This window comes from Dermacentor variabilis, chromosome 9 (genome assembly GCF_050947875.1).
Source record: "Dermacentor variabilis isolate Ectoservices chromosome 9, ASM5094787v1, whole genome shotgun sequence".
Lineage (NCBI taxonomy): Eukaryota > Metazoa > Arthropoda > Arachnida > Ixodida > Ixodidae > Dermacentor > Dermacentor variabilis.
The window spans coordinates 125,214,527-125,238,526 of NC_134576.1; the positions used below are offsets into that span (position 1 = coordinate 125,214,527).

Below are 24,000 nucleotides of genomic sequence, written 5' to 3' on the forward strand. Positions count from 1 at the left end.
AGCAATGTGCATCTCTGCTGTTGTACCCTCGTGTAGTAACCTCAAATGTATTTGCCATCTCTGTCCTTCAGTTGTTGGATTAATATTGGGTTAGACAAAAAAAATTTTGTTTACCGAAAACTCGATTGCACCATCTACAAAAAATGATTGTCGTATTCTGTAATCTGTAATATATTATTTTCTCATGAATATATATCATTTTTCAGTCTTTGGCTATGAGTCCAAACATTCTTTTTGCATACTTATACGACGAAATGCATAAGTAAAGAAATAAAATTGAATATTTGCATATGTATGCTGAAAAGGAGCACTTGAATGACATTTTCGACCTGCCATATTCTTTTGTTTTGTTTTTGCGGTACATAAAAGTACGAACTCTCGATATCCTATAAATAGTACTGGCAAGCTTCAGAACGCACTGGATTTTTACCAGTGTACTTTTTTCTACGAGCAAATTTCTGTATAACTACACAGTTAGTGCACGCGTCACAACGTCATGGTAAAATGGCTCAATCCGCTCCTCCGATCGCCGCGAATGTCACACGCGAGCCCAGCCAAAAGAAAGGCGCGCTGTACTCCATCTTACGAGCGACGTCATCATGCCTGTAGTGTACACATACATAATGTCAACAAATTTTACTGTTTGTTATGACGTTACGATAATGTCGATGACTCGGGGCCCGGCATTTCAAACAAACAAACTATAGAGCCAAACCGAAGTGTAAATACTCGCCAAGTGTCATCCCTTCACGTTCCAGAAGTGTGCGGTTCAGTCTCTACAACTTGGACAATTCTGCGTCAGTGTCTCTTGAAAGGGGCGTTAAATAAAAAAAAAATATTATGTTAAGCTGTGTAAGTATAGATTGCGCTTCTGCTATAACAAGGCGGCTACTCGATCGTACAGGACACAGGTGATCGATAAGCCAGCAAAAACGAAAAAGAAACGAAAGGATGGTGGCGACGCTGTCTCGAAGTTCCCGCACTAACGCGCCATGACACCACTGACTTCCGGTTAACTCGCCATGACGTCACTGACCGAACGTCTAGTGACTTCCGGTTAAGAGATAAAACCCCATAAAATTATGGGTTTTTACGTGCCAAAGCCACTTTCTGATTATGAGGCACGCCGTAGTGGGGACTCCGGAAATATTTACCATCTCGGGTTCTTTAACGTGCACCCAAATCTAAGTACACAGGTGTTTTCGCATTTCGCCCCCATCGAAATGCGGCCGCTGTGGCCGGGATTCGATCCCGCGACCTCGTGCTCAGTAGCCGGGGAGAGAGAAATGGAAAAATCGATCGTTGTACTTGTTTGGATTTATAGGGTGCACTTTTAAAAAAAAAAGCGCCAGGTAGTCAAAATTGATCCGGAGTCACCCCCACTACGGCGTGCCTCATCATCAGATCGTCAGCCCTCCATAATTAAATTTTTTTTTAATGTTCAGAAGTTGAGGCTCCGGCGCGATGTTGAAACAGGATATTCAGTCGTTATCTTTCTTTTTCTTTTGCTCCACATAAATGAAAATAGAGTTTCGAAGGACTACTTTACCAGACTTAAATAAATTCACGTTACTCTTTAATTGGTTGTCCCATTAAGATCGGTTAAGAGCAGGTGCCCGTTGAGGTGGCTTTAGTGGCTACACGGCGCTCTTCTGGCGAGTGTGAGGTCGCGGGTTAGAATCCTGGCCAAGGCGGCATCATACCGGTGTAGAGCCGAATGAGAAAAAATAAAAGGCCTGTACACTTAGATTCAGGTGCACGTTAGAGAATTACGGGTGGTCGAAATTAATTCCGGGCCCTCCACCCACGGTGCCTCTCATAGCCAGCGCGTTGCATCGAGGCGTCAAAGGAAAACATAGAACCTGTCTAATTAGTTCAGCCACGCAAATAATTTTTTTCTTGATAGCATTTTCATTTATCTGGAGGAAAAAAAAAGGTTGCTTTATTAGCTGGGAAAAATAAAACGATTCCTCTATTTTGAAAATCTCGCTCCAACCATAACTCGGCTACGTCAGTGCGGCGTCATAAATTTGAAAGTATTTGCTCAAGTTCATGCGCTTCTGCCTGGCAAAAAAAAAAAAGAAAGACTTCCAAACTTTCTGAAGGTGGCAGCCTCGTTGCTATAGTGTCTAGTATGGAGACTGTGCGTTTCTGCGCGTGCCAGTGTTTTTTTTTTATATTACTATTATTATTCGTTTAGACCCCGTTTTTCTGGGCGTTAGCCATGCGTAGTGTGCCTAACTATATTTATTTACAGGCACATATTGCATCTGCTAGGGCGCTGTACAGATGTTCACCCATTTCAAAGAGCAGAGCCACATATCATCAACGCAACAGAATCTTTTTTCCGCACAATAGACTCGCGTTGCAGACAAGCTATCAAATGTAGTCGCTGAGAAGACGCTTTCAAAATCTATGACGTCACGAGGAGCGTGACGTCATTGTGTGTGTACATGTGCACTACGAAGTACGTACTGCACATTCGTGATGCGCTTTCAGCTTCAATGCGATCAATTCGTAACCTTACTCCAACGTCTTGTTCCGTTTCCAGGTTCACTCGCGTTTGCATCAGCTACCTAATTCAGATGCCACACAAAAAAGTACACTTGACACTATTCGGCACAGTTAGAAAACAACTACAGAGCGACCGCAAGTCGCGATTTCATGTAATCACGTGGTAACAGGCGTTCTCACCTGTCACTTTCTGCGCGCGTTTCAATTTATCGCTGATGTTGCGCCTGCGTACCCAAAGCGCGATGTTCTTCGCTAATGTTTTGAGGCAAGCCGTGATGTACAGCCGTAATCACGGCCCTTTATAAACTTCCATCCAACGCGTTCTCAGTGTCGTGAAAAGCAACGGACGCAAGAATTAAATAAAGAAAGAAGGAAGGAAGGAAAAAAAAAAGCGCGAACGGGAGCGAGTCGAGTTGCAGACGCCCGCATTCATATCCGGCGCTGCGACAGGCGGTGACAGCATAGGTGACAGGAGCGCGACAATTTCTTTCTCTACGGCGCGACGGTCGTTATCCGGTCGCGTGCCTCGCGCTCCCCATCGCAGAGACATTTCAGTCGCCCCTCGAGTGCTTCGAAACCGTCTTCACCGCATCGCGCGCTCGCACGCGCTCCCGCTTCCGCTGTCATGTGAACTCCGATCGTAGTCGCGCTGCCGGCCGCGACGGCCCGGCGCCTGCCTGGCCTGCCCTGTGTGTATACTCCCGTTTCGTACATCAGGTGCAATGCTGTGGAGGCTAGAGATACCTTTAAAGCGAAAGCTTTACTGGCCGCGAACTTGCGATTTCGCCGTGCCCGTGCTCCTAGGAGGCACATGACGTCACAGCGCGTTCCTCGTCGTTGCGTTCGCCTCCGCTCGCTTCGCCAGCTGCGTCGCACGCCTGATAGCGTGTCGGAGGATTGAAAAGGAGAGCTCGCGTGCGCCGCAACCACAGTTGAGGCGGCAGCAGGGACGGCGACAATTCTTATAAGCAGGGGGAGGCCTGGAATCGACATCGGAACGAGATGAAGAGGAAACGAATCGCCCAGGAAACAGACGAACAGCGCGCCGAACGACTGGCTAAACGCCGCAACATAGGTAGACAACCAGACTAACCTGGACTTGCTATCAAGATTAACCAAGGCTAACCATGCTATGCCTTACCTTTCGCTACGTATATCCTGGCATAGCCGAGCTAAGCCACTGCCAATTATTTGCAGTGATCGCGTTCACGTTTAAATATAGTTGGGCGTCTTTTGACTGCTTTTTGTGAAAATGTTCTTTATATAAAGTCAGTTCTGAATGAAAATGAGAATTTACCCCTAGAAGCAGACGAACCGTGCACGCTTATTTGGCTGCTAACGCGTTGTTTTACATCAATTTGCTTTTCGTTGTTTTTTTTAAATTTATTTGCATCCCGTCGCGGCAGCCTCACGTGCATGCTCGCGCGAGCAAACACCGCTGGCGCCTACGGCGAAGCATTGACGGAACGCGCGGAGCGATAAAATTTGGAGGCCGCACGACGTGCCTAGCTTCCACAGTGTTGCACCTGATGTATGAAACGGAGTATAAGCTGTCGACCCCTTTCCTCGTGCTAGATGAACTGCTTACTCTCCGGGACAAAGATAGGGTGACAAACGGGTCTGACAAACGGTGTGCAGGCAATTGATTTATCGAGCAAACGGTAAAGTTCGGAAGATGAAGAGAAGGGAGAGAGAGAGAGAGAGAGAGAGTTTGATGAGGAGTCGGACATATCAGGCCGCGCTATTATGCAGGACCCGCTACTTCAAATGGGTTTGTTTTGAACTGACAACAATATAAAACAAAAGGAAGCAAGGAAGACAGACGGAACGTAAGGTGTAGAACTGAGCGAATTGGCAGACGTTTTCTATAACAGCTGCGCAGCTGGGGACAGCGGCACACAGAAGAGAGGCAGACAACACAATGCGCTCTGTCCTGTGTTGCTTCTCCTATACGTGTCGCCCGCCCATTTGCTCTGCCGCTATGATGAAAAAGCGGAGCTGGGAATAAACAAACAAGTCGAGCCCAGAGTAAACGTATTCAAAGAGTGTCTATAAAATGGCACACGTACGTGGTTCGGACTGCGTCCGCACTTCAGTCCCAGAGCACAGGGAAATTCGCTATAGTGTGTACCGTTTGTCGTCGCACATCAATTGGACAAGTCCTAGCTGCTAACTTACCCGCCGTGGTTGCTTAGTGGCTATGGTGTTGAGCTGCAAAGCACGAGATCGCGGGATCGAATCCCGGCCGCGGCGGCCGCATTTCGATGGGGGCGAAAACGCCCGTGTACTTATTTAGGTGCACGTTAAAAACCCAGGTTGTCCAAATTTCCGGAGTCCCCGACTATGGTGTGCCTCATAATCAGATCATGGTTTTGGCAAGTAAAAGCCTATAATGTTATTTTGAAAAAATTAATTCTGCGGTTTTACGTGTCAATACCTAGACATGATTATAAGGCACGCTGTACGGGTTACTCCGTATAAGTTTGATCCCTTGAGGACTTTTAACGTACACCTAATGCACAGTACACGGACATCTTTTTTTTTTCATTTAGCCTAGGAGTTCACCTCCGTCATGATTTCAGGGAACTGATCGAACGTAATCAGCTGGCGCATCTATACAAACTCAGCTTCAGTTGAACAGTGATGCCTTATTCACTCAATGCTTATAGGTTCTCACTAAACTTTTTAACACTCTTATGCGTCCAGCAGACCCGGGGTGCGCTCGAAAAGCACAAGCCTCATGACCCACTACAAACGGGCCCAACTGGGCTAGTGCAGAGTAGGGTATAACCCCGGGTCGACGCTTGGCCAGCGTCACGACGCTTTAAACCGTCGTTTGCCGGCACTTTATTAAAGTTATCCCTATCCTATCCTATGGGTGTATGAAGGGTTCCGGGCTTGTCCAATGGCTTTCTCAAAAACAAAAGAAAGAAAATATAGTTGTAGCTAAGGGAACCACGCTGGCCCCGATAGTAAAATAAATAAACGCTCGCACACACACACACACACACACACACACACACACACACACACACACACACATATATATATATATATATATATATATATATATATATATATATATATATATATATATGCATACAATTAATGGTAAGGGTGTTAGCCACGAGTCAAGGCAGCACTCCTAAGGGTGCAACTTTATTTCAGGGCGTTTGTCACCGACTGTATAACTCCGGCCATCCTCTCAGAGCCTCGCCTATCGCAATTTCTTCTCTGCATAAAACTGAACAGAAATGAACAATACAACGAACACATGCTGAAACACTTGTCTCCGTCATGGTGTGCGCTTGCTCCTTCCCGAATACACTCAACGCTCCGCCTTTTTCTTTTTTTTTTTCTCGGCCCTCACGAGTGTCGCGACATCGCAACACGTCGACGTCCATACAGCGCCGTCCTGAATAAATCGCTCGCTCGTTCTGTGTTCGGAACGCGAGGCCCGAGTTACCCGTCACCGAAACTCGTCGTGAGTGTATGCACGTGCCAAGCCCTGATTTGCATAAGTGAATCATCGACGAATGTCTTGACGACGACATCGTCGGACGCGTGCGCTTGTTCGGTCTATGCGTAACTTTTTCTTTGTCGTTTTCGGATTCTCTCTTTTTTTCGATTTCAACCTGTTTTCCTTCGTAACGCGTGGAATTATTTCAAGTGTTTCGTTGTTTTGCGTTTCTTTTTTTTCTTTCCTTCGTGTTTTGCCTGAAGACATAGACCTTTCTTCAGTTAATATGATGAACAACGGTGATAAATTCACACAGCCGCCTCCCCCCCTCTCACAGAAATATTTATTGTGTTTTATTTAGGATTTGATTAAATGAGACCTTTGGAATTAACTGAGTTTTCAATGAAAAAGTGTTTGAGTATTTCTCCTGGCCTTTAGGAACAAATTGGCATGCGCGAGTCAAAATAAAAGTGAACCACATTTTAAGTAAAACTATCGAGTAGACCCAATGTTCTACTTTGTATTATTTAGGTTCTGATAGTCCAGACGCTTTAGAAAATTTTTAATAAGAATATTACAGCAATTTCTGTGACAATCTAGCTTTTCCACACTTTTCAGGCAGTTTCGCCGTAACAAGGCTTTTTTCCAGTCAATTTACGTAGTTCACTTCTTTATGAGTTTGTTCTTTATTGGTGTAACTTTTACTTCTTTCCCGATTGACCCTTTATCCCTTATAAAAATGACTATTGAAATGTTGTTGGCATATTGTTGATGAATTGCGGACTCAATAGCCTTTCAACAATACCTCAACAATTATTGAAAGCACAGAGCAATAATTAAACAATAAGGTTGTTCGGTGGTTCACAACAAAAAAGTCGTTGACTAAATGAGGTTGCCATATAGTTGAATAGTATTGGGTATTATTGAGTCATTGATGAGTAGTTCCCGACAATAAAATCGCTGGCTAAATTTTGTTGATATATTGTTGAATTATATTGAGTAGTATTGAGCAATATTGAGTTTCGAACTATATGTGAAAAACACACACATGTGTATGTGCGCGTCTTTTGCACCTATATATTGTTCTATTGATCACTTAATCACTATTTCATATATACAGGGTGTTGTTTCACGTTACTTGAACCAAAGACGTATCTACCGAGTGGGCAGGGGGACAGTGCCCCCTGTCCAGCATGTAGATACGCCTATAGTTCAAATTACGTGACTTGACCCGTGCCCCTTCACGTTACTGGTTGGGCGCCCCTGTCCACCCAGTAGATACATCTGTGGTTGAAGTTACGTGAAACGCCCTGCATATATATATATATATATATATATATATATATATATATATATATATATATATATATATATATGTAGAACTTAACTAACTTTACTTACTTAACTAACTTAGCTAACTTCAGCCAGAGTTAAAAAATATGGGAATGCCACGTAGCTGGATATAACCAAGGTAATCTTGTTTGCCGTCGCTTGGTGACACTCAACTTATCTTTTTTTCATTCCACCTATTTGGATAATTAATTTTAATTAATTATTCGACTTCTTAAATATAATTAGATGAATAGTGTCAACGAGAAAACTGTTGAGCGGCATGAAAAACTCCCGATACAGCTTTCTGTTGCTCAACACGTGGGAATATGCAAGGATCGTGCTGCGGTGCTGTTTCAACATATCACATACACAAGCGATTGAGTGAGCGAATACATTTTTATTGGATCCAGCAAAACGCGATAAAACGCGCACCCGGCTAATACCACGACGGGACTGACAGATCTAGCATGTCGATAACCGCGCTATGTGAACATATGAGAAGCTACAAAGCACCCTCCGGCACTAGCGATATATATTCACTCTACCAGCATATTCCGTCAGGCTCCAAGTACCACGACTACCCGGTGAGACACGGCATCTTTTTCAGAAATTAAGGAATAATTGAATTGCGCTTATGATATCTGTCTGCCTACTCTAACGTGGGTGGTGGAGCTGCCCACAAATGGTAACTAAAGATGACAAAGAAACGAAGAAACCCTATTTCGCTCATAGTTTTGACAAAATTTTCACTTTGCTTTGTAGAGACGATTACGGTGTAAAGACGACAGTGTAAAGAAACTGTCAGTGTGAACAAGATTTTTCTTTTATCAATCAAGTAATCTCCAATTTTGGTCTAAAGGAATTGTCTGCAGTAAAAAATAGGAACGCTGTGTTTTTCTGAAGGTATGCCTTCCACGAATGTTCGCAAGAGCATCTCCGTTGAAAGTCCATTAAACGCAGTCAAGTAGATAGTAGTTTATTGTGTCTATTCAACACGAAGTACTTTGACACCCTACTGACTACACTAAAAATTGAAACTCAATGTTTTCTTTTTTTAATTCGTCGGAGCCCAGTGAGAGTTTGCCCAGACGCGGAAGGGAAAAGCCGCAAAATAAGTAAACATTTACCGTCAGTGGCGTGTTTTGTCTTGTTAAACTGTTGCTATTAAGGTGTTTATGTTTGCTCTGCCCCAGCCTAAACTAACTTGGATAAAAACACGGGACTCTTTTCAGAAGCGCTCTCATTTGTGCGCGCTTTGCCACCGTAGCTTTCCCTTCGTTGCCGCAGAATGTTGTCCGCTAGTATAGACCTTAGCACGACAAGGGCGACGGCGACACCAACGACGCTTCTTTTCTTCTTCGGAGCGCGGGGGAGGGGGGAGGAGCGGGAGGGAGGAGGGGAGCGTCCGTATAATTGCTATCGCAATAAAAAACGGATTGTCTCACCTTCGAGCGTGGTCTCATTTGCCTTTGTTTATTTACGTTGTCGTAAATCCACGTCTGCCAAAGGACAGCTGTATCGGACGTTGCTCGTATACTGAGCGGTATACTGCTTACGCGCATTGGGAAAGCGCCTGACGAAAACAAAAAAAAAAAACAGAATAGAAGAGGGGCCAGGGGTGCGGCTCCGGTCCATTCGTATTCTCATATTTCATAGACTCACGCTCGGGTTGATGACGCCAAGGCTAGGACTGTTGGTTCTGGGCCTCTGTCGATCGCTCGGAAAAGTGCTATTACTGAATCCCCCGCCCTGTTACGTTACGCCATTACTTCTATTTCTTATTTCGTCTTTCCTTATCACTGACTGCATCCGGAGTGCTGGCTAACTACACTTCATTACAGTGAGCATTCATTCCATCTGACGCGAGGCTTCCGTTTATGCAAGAGTCTGTTTGTTGCAAACTTTTCCAATTTCATCACAATCAGCCAGTCAGTCACACGAACGTTAATTAAACTCGCGTCACCTGTGTCCGTGTGTAACGGCTATAGAAGCTAATTAGGCAGTCAATAGCAGGGGTATACATCGGAAATACCACGTCTACTTCAGCACCGAAAAAGGAAAACGACAACAACAACAGCAACGACAACGTGACCGCTTTCTCACCAAGGATGCACGAACCCAGCAAGCTTCTGGAGCACGACTTGGAGAGCGTCGAACGCGCGCTCCCGAGACGCGTCCCATTCAGCGAAGCGTGAAGGCGTTTTAGTTTAGGGGACGCGAGCGGCTTGCGTAGGCAACAACTAGGGGCCCCGGTACTGCGCATGCGCAGGCCCGTACGTCTGGGTCTGCGCATGCGCAGTACCGGGGCCCCTAGTTCTTGCGTACGCAAGCCGCTTGCGTCCCCTAAACTAACATTCTCGATTAACCTCAGCTGCGGCTTTGCGTGCTAGCGGAAGGGCGCGACTGATTCGCCACGGCTCAAGACGACGCTCTGGGAGCACTAGACTGCATGTTGCGTGAGTGTGTGTGTGTGCGTGTTCGAGAATACGCCGCTTATAATAGTACATGAACGAGGGCGTGCAGAACGCTTTCTGCGATGGATGACCGGGTTCAACCTAAGCCACACTATGTAATGCTTTCCCTGGCTTCCCTATGTCCTTGCTTCGTGTGGTTGTGGTGGCGTTGAAAAAAACGTCTCTACGTACAGGGATGATATGGTGCTTTTTTTACGAAGGGATCGGGCAAAGTGTCGCACGTCTCGTATCAGGGAGCCAAACTGACTCACCGTCGCTACCTGCAACAGAAGTAGAGTCAAGGTACACCGAACAAGTAGCGAGGAAGGTAGGCGCGAAGGTGACATGTTGGCAGGGCTGTAACAAAATAACACACGCCCAGTGGCACTACAATCTGCCGCCATGTCTGTGAATGGCTCTCACTAACACACCACATCAGCCCCGCCCCTTCCCAAAGGTACACCATACACAAATACCCTAGAATGTGCATTAAAAAAAAAACGAGTAGCAGCGCAAGAGACAGAACACAGGAAGAATGTAGACGGGGAGGATGGCCATCGCGGTAAATTCAAGAGACACTAAAGCAAAATGTTAAGTCGAGCTAGATCAATAGATTGTTCGTCCAGAAGTGTACTATCGTTTTGCTGTTTACCAATGCATCACTTTGTTGCCGTATATATGAAAATTGCCGCCGAAGGTGCTTCCGCCGTTGCTTCTCAATTTGAACTGCCCGGGTCAGGACGGGCGAGTTGACGTATAGTCACCTCCCTTTTTGTGAATCAGCCACTGCCATCTTCGCAACGAGAGGTACCACAGTTCACAATAGGTGGCGCCACTCCAACTTCCAGTTGGCGTTATCATCTCGCTTATAACAACTCTATTCGCGGTAAGGTTTAAAATTCGTTATTACCTAAACCTATTCTTTTAATCTAACGCGACTCAATGTTTTCTTTTAGTGTCCATTTAATGGTAACGCAGCGCGCGCGCCGTGCTAATGTTGGTACGGCTCCAACCTGCGGCTCGTTATCATTTCGCCTACTTTTATTTTCATTTTCCCTATTGAGTACACATTTCAAACAAAACTAACAGTTAATTTCTAGTATACGCTTTTCTTGGCTTGACTGTCGGTTTGTTTTGTATGGTTGTAGCCCGTGCAATGCAACCTCTCTAAAGCTGTAACCTTGGTCACATTTTTCTCCCAACGAGCACCTCTCGACACAAGCACGTTTAGAATTAGTACGAGTTAAACAAATTGCCTCGAAGCGTCCCGACTAGCGTTTCAGTTGGCAGCGCGTGGATTCGAATTGTGACACTACACTCTACATAATACTGCTTAGCAGACAACGCTGCAAGGACTACGCAAGTTGTGGGGTCATAGAAGTGTCACTCCGCGCATTTCGCTTATTTCGCACTTATCGGAGCCTCAGAAGAGAGAGACCAATGCGGGCGGGCACCGTGTTCAGTGTTATTATGGCACTGGGGAGCCGTGGTAGTTGTACGGACACACTAAAGTTCTCGAGCCAACGCGTGAAGCAACATCCGATGAAATGCTGTTCCCCCGTTCTTTTACTGCAATGCGATGCTGCGCCAGATAACTGAAAGCAGAATTGCGATTCACAAGCGCCTCAGTTGACCGGGTGTCCACTTGCAGACGGCATTACATCAGTGTCGATCTATACGATCATTTTCTTTAATAAACTGGACTCTACGCAAACCTTGCATTCAATATGGTTTAGAAACAATAAAGTAGACGCTATTCGAATCGGTATGAGAAGGCCGTTCTTCTAGAGCATCGCTATTGAATGATTTGATACGGAAATATCACTATTCGAGTACTGGCACTCATTTTTTATCTTTAATTAATTATGGGGTTTTACGTGCCAAAACCACTTTCTGATTATGAGGCACGCCGTAGTGGAGGACTCCGGGAATTTTGACCACCTGGGGATCTTTAACGTGCACCTAAATCTAAGTACACGGGTGTTTTCGCATTTCGCCCCCATCGAAATGCGGCCGCCATGACCGGGATTCAATCCCGCGACCTCGTGCTCAGCAGCCCAACACCATAGCCACTGAGCCACCACGGCGGGTAATTTTTTTTTATCTTACGAAACCCTACGAAAAGGGTAAAACGTACATTTTCCGATACAACAACAACAACAACAACAACAACAACAACAACAACAACAACAACAACAACAACAACAACAACAACAACAACAACAACAACAACAACAACAACAACAACAACAACAACAACAACAACAACAACAACAACAACAGGGAAATCGTCGAGTGAGCGCTATATTCTGCAGCAAGTAGTCCAGAGGGAAAGGCAGGCAACACAAGGCAAAGACGAAGAGAACCAGCGAGTATGGTTCAACTACAAAAGGCAGGCATACGGGTGATCAGCATAGACGAATAAAAGGCTGCAGCGCGTTCAACGTCACGTGGGATCACATGCAAATTTTGGCATGGACGATTTATTTCGTTATCGATCCGCGTAACCAACGCCTCACAAATGCCGCTCTTCGCACGTATGCCTACGTGCGAAAGGCACACGCGACACCACGAGAGATTTGCTCGTGTTTCATACATGGGGTGGATGTGATAAAGAGGGTTGCGCTTGAACATCAAAAAAGAAGAAAAAAAAACTTGTTCAATGTCCGCAAACTCTTGCGGTTGTCGCCACTGACCAGCGTACCTGTTTATCTTTGACCGGTGACCGCATCTGACCGGCAAATGGTAAAGGTCATCGCCCAGCCCAAGACGCGCCTTTCCGCATCGGAAATCTCCGGAATGTAATCGATAGTTCCATCTATTGTCTAACGTTGTCGCCGAGACTTGTGTAATCAAATGCTGTGTGCGACGGCAGTACCGGTGTACATTCGAGAACTTACTCGAGCACTAGTGATTACGGTAGGAGGTTCGTTGGTCCATGTATAATAGCCGACGCGTCTGATCCGCAGATCAGATTTCGACGATAGCCGAATGTTGGTCGCCGCTATCGTTGTGCTTTGAGCGTCACCTGCTTTTGTGGGCACAGGTTCGCCCAATAAAAAAAAAAAGTTGATGTCGTGATTCATTATCTTTTTTTGTTACTGTTTTCTTCGCCGTTACCGCACCACTATCGTGCGAATCTCGTTTCAGACTTTCTGGAACTCTCGTAATTTCCTGTAATGGTTAAATTTTTTTTCGAATTTTATGTTCCAAATTTGCGATTTGATAAGGTGGAACGCCTCAGTGAGGGATTCCGGATTAATTTTGACCACCTACGGTTCTTTAACGCCTTCGCCCAGAGCACGGTACACGGGCGTGTTTGCATTTCGCCTCCGTTGATCGAGATAAGATAAATTGATTTTTGATATCCGGTGGCTGCCAACAACCTGGTGGCCTAATGCGATGGAACGATTCTGTTCCAATTCTTTAACATTTCGCGCGTCGTCAGCGGCCCGAACAGCGCTCCACCGACGTTATCACCAGGATAGACTGCTCAAGACAGGTGGATAACACAAAAAGAATAAAATCAAGTGAAAGAAATCGCTAATACCATTGACGGTATCCGATAGCCCATCTAGAAATTACCGACGTCGCTACACGGACGACTTCACTGCGGGCGCAGTCAACGTCACAATTTTGCGCACCACACGCTATAACTGACATCTAGTCAGCGAGATTGTTTTAGAGTGCGATAAGTGAGAGAAAAACAATAATAACAACAACAAAAAACGATGAAACTGCACATCAGTGCGTGTGTTCTTGAATATTTCACATTTGGTACGCGAGCGAAGATAAACGCAGGCAGCTGTACTTACAGTGGTTGCGTAGCCCTGTGAGTCGGTTTCGGTCGGTTGTTCGCCGCAAATTTCTCTATAGTTGCAATCAACACAGAATCTATTATAAATGAAAGAAAATGAAAAAAAAAACGAAAAGATAAAGAAGTAGAAAGACTAATTGCTATCGTTTCCGAGAACATAGTATGGGGCGTTGAAAAAAAAGAAGTAAAAATAATAAAATTGTCAGATAATTTTCTCTACTCTGTTCACCGTAAGGGACCAGACGTTATGGCGACGGGATACAGTCACCAAAACAGACGAGTGACAAAGAAAAAAAAAAGAAAACTAACACATGACAAAGGAGTGGAAATCCTAGAAATACTCGTCTAGCGTAAATGCATCCTCATGACAGTTTCGCGAGAGAGCAGCTAGAGCAGCACTCGCTGAAGGTGGTTGAGAAGACAAGTTTTTTTTGAGGCAGGACATGCACTGGCAGACACGCTAGAACTTAAAATAAGGAGACGAATTCCCTAGAAAACGGGTCCATATTCGCGATTTTGAACAAAAGATCGCGCGCACTGAGGAAAAAAAAAGGGGGAAACAAAACTTTTTTCCTCCTCTTTTTTAAGGAATCGAACCGAACGACGGAACCATTGAATTCGAAACGAGATCTATATATCACGCGCGTGAAAACGACACAAATGTCTCTGGCCTTAGCGTAAACAATCGCGTATAAATGAGGTTGTGTGAAACAATATGAAGCTAAGTACGGAGAAAATGCACATAAAACATGTACAAAAATGCTCTCTGACTGAACGACTAAAACCGGTGCACACCCCGTGTTGTGTCTACACTTGTGCTGGGCTCTTCACGAGAGTAAAGTGCAGTATTTAGAAAGCAAAGGTTTCCGTGCCTCTCTAAGTGATCCCTTATAGTTCCTCGTATGCCATGGTTACGAATAACTGATTACGAGAGCGAATAACTAAACTTCATTTCTTGCGCATAATCATTCCCATTTTTTTTCTCCTTGTTATTTCTACGTTTCAATTAAATATCACAGCTTCAACCATGCACCTACGCTTCCTTTGGCTTCATTCCCTGTTCTCTTCATATAGTCAGGATTAATTTTGACCACCTGGGATTGCGCACCTAAATCGAAGCGCACGAGCGTTTTTGTATTTGGACCCCGGACAAATGCAGGCGCCGCGGTCGGAATCGAACCCGTGACTTCGAGCTAAGCAGCGCAACGCCATAGCCACAGGAACACCTCAGCGGGTAGCTACAGGTATGTGAAGAACAAAATTCCACATAACCTGGCTCGTTTAACTGGAACACGCGTCCACATACTACGTTCCGCAGAACTGTGTTCCACATTTATTTATAAAGAAGCATGGATCTGAAATATATGGAACACACATTTACATGCACTTAATACGTGGAACGCCAGTTACATTGGTTCCAGTGGAAAATATTATAAAAAAAGAAGTGTTTCGCCAACTAGCTAGAACATAAGTGGGACAAGGTTACGAGTGTATGTACCGTGCGTCAACTGGCTCACGATTCTGGGTTCAGGGATGCGCCGAGAAAGAAGACAATTCGCAGAAAGCCCTCGATGCGAAGCTGACAAAGGCGCGAAACCCACCTTCTCAAAATCGCACGTTCCTCCGGGAAAGGTGGCCGCTTCCTACTGCGTTGCCAACGAGCCGGCTTCCTCGGGTCAACAAACACAGTCACACTTTCCATGGACCAGCAAAACCACAATCACTTCGCACGTGCTACACGCGCCATCCATCCTGTCCTACACTGTGCACATGGCGAAGAAAGAAAGTAGAGTGGCCCGTCCTAAACGCCGACGTCGGTATAGACACAGTTTGCCTCGTTTCTGCGTAATTAAGCCCAATTACTGCAGCAGCTGCCGTTAGCTTGCTCCATCTTCAGTGTCCGCTCAGCTTCCGTCGAGAAGACCCCTGAATGGTCCGCATACACCCTGCTTTCGGCTTCTAATTGCGCTAATTAGGGTGGCTTCTGTCGATTCACGCTGCATTCATTGGCCGCTCGGAGTCCGGTGGGAAACGCGTCTCGGAACGGTACGCTTCCGCCTCAAGCGCGACGCGGCGTCTCATGGCGGCGGTAATAGTTTTTTTTTTTTTTTTCCCCCTGAAAGAACTCCCGCTTCGCGAAGATTAAAGCGGTCGGGTCGCTTTCGCCCGACGCCGTTGTGAGAAGTTGAGCTACGAGGTCGCGCGCGCGTGTATGGCTTGGCGAAAGCGCGCTCGCTTCATCTTGAATGCGGGACAGTCGTGAATGCCTCGCCACTTGGAGCCACGGGCTAAGCTCTCTACTAAGCTGCGTGATAAGCTCCAGATGTCGGGCATGCCGCCGGGGTTTCTCAGCTGCGCTCCACCGAGCTAGTTGCTCTGAAATGCCTCTCCCTCTCTCACTCTCTCTTTTCTTTTTTTCCTCGGGAGAACTTCGGGGTGGTTCCACGCGCACGCTTTGCGTAACAAGCGTGTTCGGGCGAAGCGCCCCGTCGCGCCTGCTTCCCACACACACAGAAAAAAGCTCGTCGTGGTCGCGTGTTTAGCGCGCTTTTCGACACAGTCGCAAGCCTCTCCGCGCTGTTGACGCGCGCATTTCAGCGCGCTGGCTCTGTGTCAACACCGCCAGCCCGCGCCTTGAATCCCGCTCCTTTCAGCTCCTCGTTTGCGAGTCATCACGCCTCTAAATGCGTTTCCCTATTTTGTAACCTTCCTCAACCCTTTCCCCCCTTCCTTACTCTTTGATTCTACTTTTCTTGAATGCTTGCTTGCTTTTCTGTTTGATTCGTTGGGGCACCCTGCCTTCTCTAGGTCAGCCCTTCCACCCTCCCCCGCCCCCAAAAGAAAAGTGTAAACAGACGTATCAGCCAAGCATTGTCGTCAGTTTAAGCAAATACACTTGAGCGAAGGCGTGCGCTTCCTGTTGTCACTTTGCCCTACACACATTTGCAACATAATGGGAAACGAACTAGCTCGATCTGCTAGCCTTCTAAGGTCGCGACGACACACGGTCACGCCCGCAAGTGAAATGATATGAATGCGCGAGGTAAGAATAGGTACCCTTTCATAATTCGCGAGTGGGCGTTTCGGCGTTGCGCATTTTTCCAACTAATGAAGGCACAGTTCGCAGTTCAAGAGACAACAAAGTTCCAGCTGCGCATGATGGATCTTGTCGCTTGCGCATGTCCTCATCACGATAGCCTCGTCTACATTTTTCCGTGTCGTAATGCACGAGCAAGCAGTGCTTGTAGACGACGTTTGCCAGAATGACTACGCTACCACTGGTTGGGCAAATTGCATAGCAGGAAAGTTAAATTCACGGTTATTAAGGGAGTCTGAGTGCTCACAACTTCGAGTCAGATAGCGAAGGACTGAATAAAGTCGCGGACAAGTGTAACTTGCCTAAGGCGGTGACGTCGTTCGATGAATGCGTCGGGTCGGCCACGGGCTAACGTCAAGGACAATGACAGCAAAACTTCGTCATAACGAAACTGAAGTGCCAGCCAGAATTACTTCGTAACATCCATTGATTCTTTCCATATATTATTGCATGTGTTATGTATGTCAATGTATTATTGCAGAATGTCAGTGAGAATTTCAAGAGGACTTACTTCGTTATATCTCGTTTCGTTATAACGAGGTTTGACTGCGACTCGCTGTAGAACCCCACTCGTGAATATTCCATTGTGAGCCGCCAACTTGGCGCGATCCCTCTTCCCCATTGCCCACTTCCTCCAGTAGGTCTCCAGCCATCATTTATTATTCTAGCTATCTCTCTTTCTTTTCCTTTGATCATTTTACGTGTCAGCTTTCCCACCTGGAGTCGGCGAACCTCACATCTTTTTCCTTCTTTTTTTTTTCGCTCATCTTTTTGACTGGGCCAACACCTGGAAATCTGAACAACGAAGATTTCTCGCTGTCTTTCGCAGACACCGCGAGGTCTCGTTGAGCACGCGAAAGAGAGAGAGCGAGAGAGAGATAACGCTTGCATGCGTGGACGAGCAGAACGAGTGGAAGAGGAGGGTTGTGAGGTCGCAGCTGTCGGGCTCTACGCAAGGCTACGTTTTGCGCCGCGATGAGCAAGTTTTATTGAAGTGTTCTCAGAGGCGCGCTCTCGGAACAGCACACGGAGTGCGTATGTCTCGCCAAGTGCCGGCTCATAATTAGCCAGCGAAAGGGGAAAAAAATGAAAACAAAACAATCGGCTCTCCCGTAACGCCGAGAAAAGAAAAGGAATTGGCAGATGACCGCGGCGCGGTGTACTCTCGCCTTGGTTCGGGCGCGAGCGAGAAAATGCGAGAGCGAGAGGCGGACGGAATTTGCTCTGATCGCAAAAAAAAAAAAAAGAGGAAAACTTACAAGAGCCGGCGCTTGAGTCGACTGTGAGCGGTCAGAAACAATAGAATAGGCTATATATGAACGCATCAATGAAACTATAGGCGCTCTCTCACCTGGTGTTTAATGTGCGAAGTGTGCAGAGAACGCTAGTAATGACACACGGTGACATGGATTATAAGTGTTACTTGACAGATTTGACGGCTAGTGACCGTGAGACGTTGAAACAAAAGACGGGGGTCTTTCCTGTAGTCGATAACAATTTTCTCCCTCTTAGGTATACGTGTCATTAGCTCCAAGGAAACGTAGAAAAAGAAATCAAAGGTGCGCGAAGTAAATTTTTTTACACCCGTATGGGCAAGGGTGTCGGTCATTGGACAAACCAAATGCATCCTTAGTGGTGTAAAAAGCATTTTAATCGCTTTTTACACCATTAGGGGGCCATTACATAAATGCATGGCAACGGAGAACGAGTTTTTTTTCTTCGAAAACCACTGCACCGAATTTAATTAGATTTGTTATATATAAGAGAAAAAGTTATCTAGTAACTGTATAGGAAGCGGAGACTCTTTTATGTAGACGGTCGTTTTTTTTAACAAAGAATGATGAAATTGCAAATTTTACAAAAAGAAGTAAACTCTGTAACTACGCAATAAAAATAACACACAATTTCATATTTCTATAAACTCCACTTAATATTTCATCTAAAGTGTACAAGACTGATGCATTATATACCGCTTTTAAATATACCCCTAATCTGTGAGTCGGGCTTTTGAAAAATACACGTAAACAATACAGAAATTTCTTGTAAGCGTTAAAAAAATTTAAAAGATGGGACAGAACTAATCTACGATTACAAGGCGGGTAATGCGAATGTTTAGCTGAAGATACATTTTATACACTGGAAAAACGAAGTTTATTGAACGAAAACACTCGGCTGCCACGTGCGCTTACACACTAAATGCTTTTAACTTGCGTCGTTATACCCTATGCAAGCGCTAGACGCAAATCCAGTTCTGCAATATGCAGCTTTGCCAAACGTGCTACACGTCTACGCTGCAAGTTACATAGTTTACAAGAAACGTAATAGAAAACCCGCGAACAAAAGTATACGGATCACAGGGTCGCCGAAAAAAAAAACATAATTTCTTCGTATTTATCAGGCATGAACGGAAACTGACGAGTGCACTAGAAAACCCGCAACGCCAAGCTTGGACTGCAACCTTTAATTTCAAGTTACACTCACAGGCAAATGAGAAAATATGTTTTATCACGCAATCCCTGATCCGTACACTTTTGCTCACGGGTGTACATATCTCACAAATATTTTTAAAAATATAGCTGTTTCCGTAAGGTTCCTCATGAGGCATTGCCGAAAAATCGATTTCGCCTGCTCTCCTTAAGCGAAAAGGGAAGCGTAAGCCATATGTTGACGCCCGCGAAGATAAGGTCGACGTACGTGGTTGTTCAAATGACTCGATGATTAACTGTTGATTGTACGTTCTCTATTCTGTTTTTTCACGTTAATTCGGCGCGTTGGAAGTGGCACGCAGCAGAGCAGTAAATCAGCTGTTGCCGCAGCGCATGTGCGCATGCGCAGAGAAAGCGCGGCGAGAGAGAGATTTTTTTCGTTTGGAGAAGGCGCAAGCGCAGCACGCTTTCTTCAATGCCCTCTGTCCTCTTTCTAACCCCCTATCTCCCATCCTCATTGTAGGGTAGCAAAGCGGAGACCGATAGCTGGTTAACCCCTCCCTGTCTTTCCTCTTCATCTCTCTTTCTCTCAGTGCGCCTGCACCGTAAGCCAGCGTGCTGCCGGCCAGTCAAGCTAGCCCAGGATGTACCCTCTCGATCGTAAACTTCACGCGTCAAAATTTTTGATAGCGTTAGCGTTGCGGATGTGTACAGAGGGGATGAGAACCCCTGTGGTCCGAATTTTCTGGAGCCCTCCACTACGGCGTGCCTCATAATCAGATCGTGGTTGCGATCTGATTGAAATGAAATCCCACAATTTAAATAATTTTAGGGGTGGGAGAGCTTAGAAGAGTGTGCATGTGTGAATGCTTCTGCGTGTATATATATATATATATATATATATATATATATATATATATATATATATATATATATATATATACATACATACATACATACATACATACATACATACATACATACATACATACATACATACATACATACATACATACATACATACATACATATACGGGGTGTTTCAGCGAACACTTGCACAACAAAATGAGATGCAAAATGCACAAATTAATAAAAAATGGCTAATTAAGTTTTTAACTAATTACATTATGGCCCATATTGCAATTTACAAATTCTAGCCATGGGGTTCGCAAGGTGGATCCACTTTGAAGGAATTTTCGAGATGACACCGGTTTCGAGATAAAAATTCCCTAACTTTGCGGAGAAATGCATTGGCGTTCCAGTTAACTTGTTAAGAAAACGCCGGTTCATTTGCACTGAATCACACAACTATATATAGATATATATATATATATATATATATATATATATATATATATATATATATATATATATATATATATATATATATATATATATATATATATATATATTTCATTTATTAAGCACAAGTAATTTCCCCCATGTTGTCCTTGGTGTCAGTGTTTGTAGGCTTCTTATGATATGACTATATATATATATATATATATATATATATATATATATATATATATATATATATATATATATATATATATATATATATATATATATATATATATATTCCGGCGCACCGTCAGTTGTATACTTCGCTCCTCGACGAGGCAGAACCTGTGTCGAGTGAGTTCGTGAAGAACGCCCTGCAATGTGGTGAAAGTGGTTTACATAATAGATCCAGGACACTATCCGGGACGTAATGCTCACTCATTTCTCCCGCATTTACCGCTAAATCGCCCCTGAATTTTTTTTGAACTCGAGAGTTTCCGGGAATTTTCGGTAAAAACAAATTCACGGCCTAAGTCAACATTGTGCTTCGTCGATTCGCCAGAATTTACCGTTCCTTCTCAATTGCGACAAATTCCTCGTGTAGCGGTTGTATCACAAGAGCGATTGCTTATGTGTTTTACATATTTCAACAGGCAAATGACAATTGGCCCCGAGTATTCTTGCTTCCCCCTTATGGTGTAAAAAGCGCCAGAAGCACACCTTATTTTGGCCATTGTGATTTTATTGTTTGATTTTGGTGTTTTGAAACGAGTTGCTTTCTCTGTCTCCTTCGCCGGTTCTCGCGTTCGGAGGTCGTACTTTCAGCGCCGGTTCAAAGGCGCCGACGCGAAGGACGCGTATATCAGGCACCTCAAATTAGAAGGACCATCGTTGCGAACGTAGTTCTCCAGAACTAACGAGTTTTGGATTATCGTACTCGTGGTAAAATTAATTATTAATCCAATTTCAACGAAAACCCAGGGCTGTTGCGAAGATTGTGAATATAAGCAATGGGCAACAGTGCGATGGAACTACTCGGCTGTGTAGTAAGCGTGAGTTTTTTTTTTGCCGAGGTCAAAACTCTTGCGATTTATATCGTGCGAATCGCAGCCATGCTTAGAAAATTTGGCAGTTAAATCGGCCTATTTCAGATTTAAAAAATAAATAAATTGCTGGATGGGTACAATGCAAGGGCGGCTTGCACAAACATTTAGTAACGAAAATAATCACGAATTTAGGAACGCGTTCTTAAATGTTCCACAGACAACGCCTGGTCCGCACAAGAACGCATTCTTAAATTCGTTATCATTTTCGTTATTAAATGTTCCCGCAAGCCGCCCAGGGCGACCTTGTCTCAAGACCAGCTGTTCTTTGCTTGGGTCATGAACTTCGAGGCTCCGGCCACGGCGGCCGCATTTCGATGGGGGCGAAATGCAAAAACACCCGTGTGCTTAGATTTAGGCGCACGTTAAAGAACCCCAGGTGGTCAAAATTTCCGGAGTCCTCCACTACGGCGTGCCTCATAATCAGAAAGTGGTTTTGGCACGTAAAACCCCAAATATTATTATTATTATTATTATTAACTTCGAGGCTCGAGCCTGCCGTCGCTGCCAATTGCGTGCTCGAATCTCAAGGGTCATCAATGCTGCCCCAAGATCACATTTATTGGCGCTCAAACTCAGTACAGCTTAATGAAACGTGTTCTATACGTTCTCCCATGAATTGCCGCACGTGTAACGAGGCCTGTCTGAACGACGCAGGCCCGCTTGCTGAGCGTCCGTCTTCACGCATTACAAAGTAGCGTCTGATCTTGAGCGTTTCTTGACACAACAATTCACAGATTTGGACACCTCAGCAATACGTACAGGTTACTCGTATCAGTGAAAATGTCCCTTTCTTTGAGCTGAACAATGTGCGACGCCTTCAATGTGAATCGTAAGAACGGAAAAGCTTATTAGGAAACAGTTTACCGTAAGACCTACGTGGTTCTAAGTGCAGGCGGAACTGGCACATGTTGCGAACTAAAGAGAGATGAGCAAGTAGGGGGGAGGGGGGAGGATGTCTTGTGCCCTCTTCACGCTGCCGCAGTTGTTGTTTGCCAGAAATACAATGACAGGCTCTGCGCGAATGTGTAGTTGCACGTACATTTTGGACCCTTATATATATTCTCAGTGCGCTTATAGATCAGCGCTCTTTGTTTGAGAGCTTAGTACTTTCAGCCGCAATATTTGCTTCGCGGGGCGGGGCCGCTCCTTTCCGGCAATCAGCGCTAAGTTACAACACACAACGTATCGTTTCCTCAGACGCGTTGGAATTCAAATCTGGAGTTCCCTACAGGATCAGTTGGTTCTTGTTGGTGAGGGACGTTTCTACGTCGCTCGTCAACAAATTTCTTGACTGCATTGAATACGAAGGCGCGCTTGAGAGTTCTTCCTTACTAAACTAATGCTAGATCAGCTCTTTCTATATGTGTAAGCATTTATACGCCTACACAACGAGAATCTTGTCCATCCGTACGAATGCAATGGCTCATAACCCCCTAAACAAATACTCATACCCCCGTAAGCAAGCGAAAGATGCAATGGCTCATACTCTCGTTAAGGTAAAGGCTACAAGCGCTCAGTGAAGTGAAGCGAACAGAGCATACATTCATTGAAATCACCCGTACTACACACAGAACAGCATACAGAACAGCATGCAGAATAGCTGGCCTCTGCTGCGGCGAATGGAAGGGTGTCCAGTGGGCAATGTTGGTTCTCGGCTGAAGAAAAGAAAGAACGGGGAATAACCGGCAGTGTCGTGGCGCGAAGAATTACACGCAAATGTGACATAGGATAGAGCAAGGTCCCAATCAATATGGTCGGACGAGACAAACTTTGCAAGCATGTCTGTCAGAGTTCGATTAAGACGCTCCGTGAGACCGTTAGTTTGCGGAAGGTAAGACGTTGTCAGCTTGCGCCTGGTTTAGCAGGACTGCAGGATGTCGGCGATGACTTTTGAAAGGAACGTCCGGCCACGGTGCGCTTGTAGTTGGCGTGGAGCTCCATGTTGTAAAATCACGCCGTGTAAAAGAAAAAATCGGCGGCATCTGCGGCGCAGCTTGTTGGACGCGCTCTGGTAATTGCGTAGTGCGTGGCGTAATCAGTCGCCACAGCGACTCATTTGTTGCCAGACGCGGATAGAGGAAAAGGGCCGAGTAAGTCCAAGCTAACGCGAAAGAACGGCTCCGATGGGACGTCCAGCGGTTGAAGGCACCCGGCAGGGAGCGCCGAAGGTGTTTTGCGGCGCTGGCATTCCTCACACGCCGCAACGTATTTCCGGACGAGCGGGCAAGGCTGGCCAAGAGAAGCGTCGGCAAATCCGGTCGCAAATGCAGCCGGGCCAGCCGGCACGTGTTGTGAGTGAGTGAGAAAACTTTATTTCGAATCAGAACGATTCGCGTCCGGCGAGTTAGTGGGCTGGGGCACCCGCCGAGGTTACGGCCAAGAGTCGCTCGAGAACTTTTGGATTGTCTGAAGGTCTAGATACTCTTGTGGAGCGCTCAGGACAGACAAACTCCCTCTTCTCCCGCCACCCTCTCCCTTGTGGCGGCCGCAGGAGAGGGCTCCGGCACCGTT

The 24,000-nt window shown here is 45.5% G+C and overlaps 1 protein-coding gene across 3 annotated transcripts in view; it reads right to left on the minus strand.

Moving 5' to 3' along the window:
- The window catches only part of LOC142557427 (uncharacterized), a 57,370-nt gene that overhangs the window by 12,244 nt on the left and 21,126 nt on the right, over positions 1–24,000 (minus strand). The window contains exons 1-2 of one of the 3 annotated variants that reach the window (XM_075669267.1): positions 15,178–15,254; positions 13,575–13,653 (exon numbers count right to left, since the gene is read on the minus strand). The exons of 1 other annotated variant lie outside the window; for it this stretch is intronic. Coding sequence is in view for 1 of the 2 variants with exons in the window: in XM_075669265.1 (XP_075525380.1) it covers positions 15,178–15,278 (101 nt within the window). In the remaining variant the exon portion in view is untranslated. Of the gene's footprint in view, positions 1–13,574; positions 13,654–15,177; positions 15,892–24,000 lie in introns of those variants that run through there. One more of the 3 variants, XM_075669265.1, reaches the window with a different exon arrangement.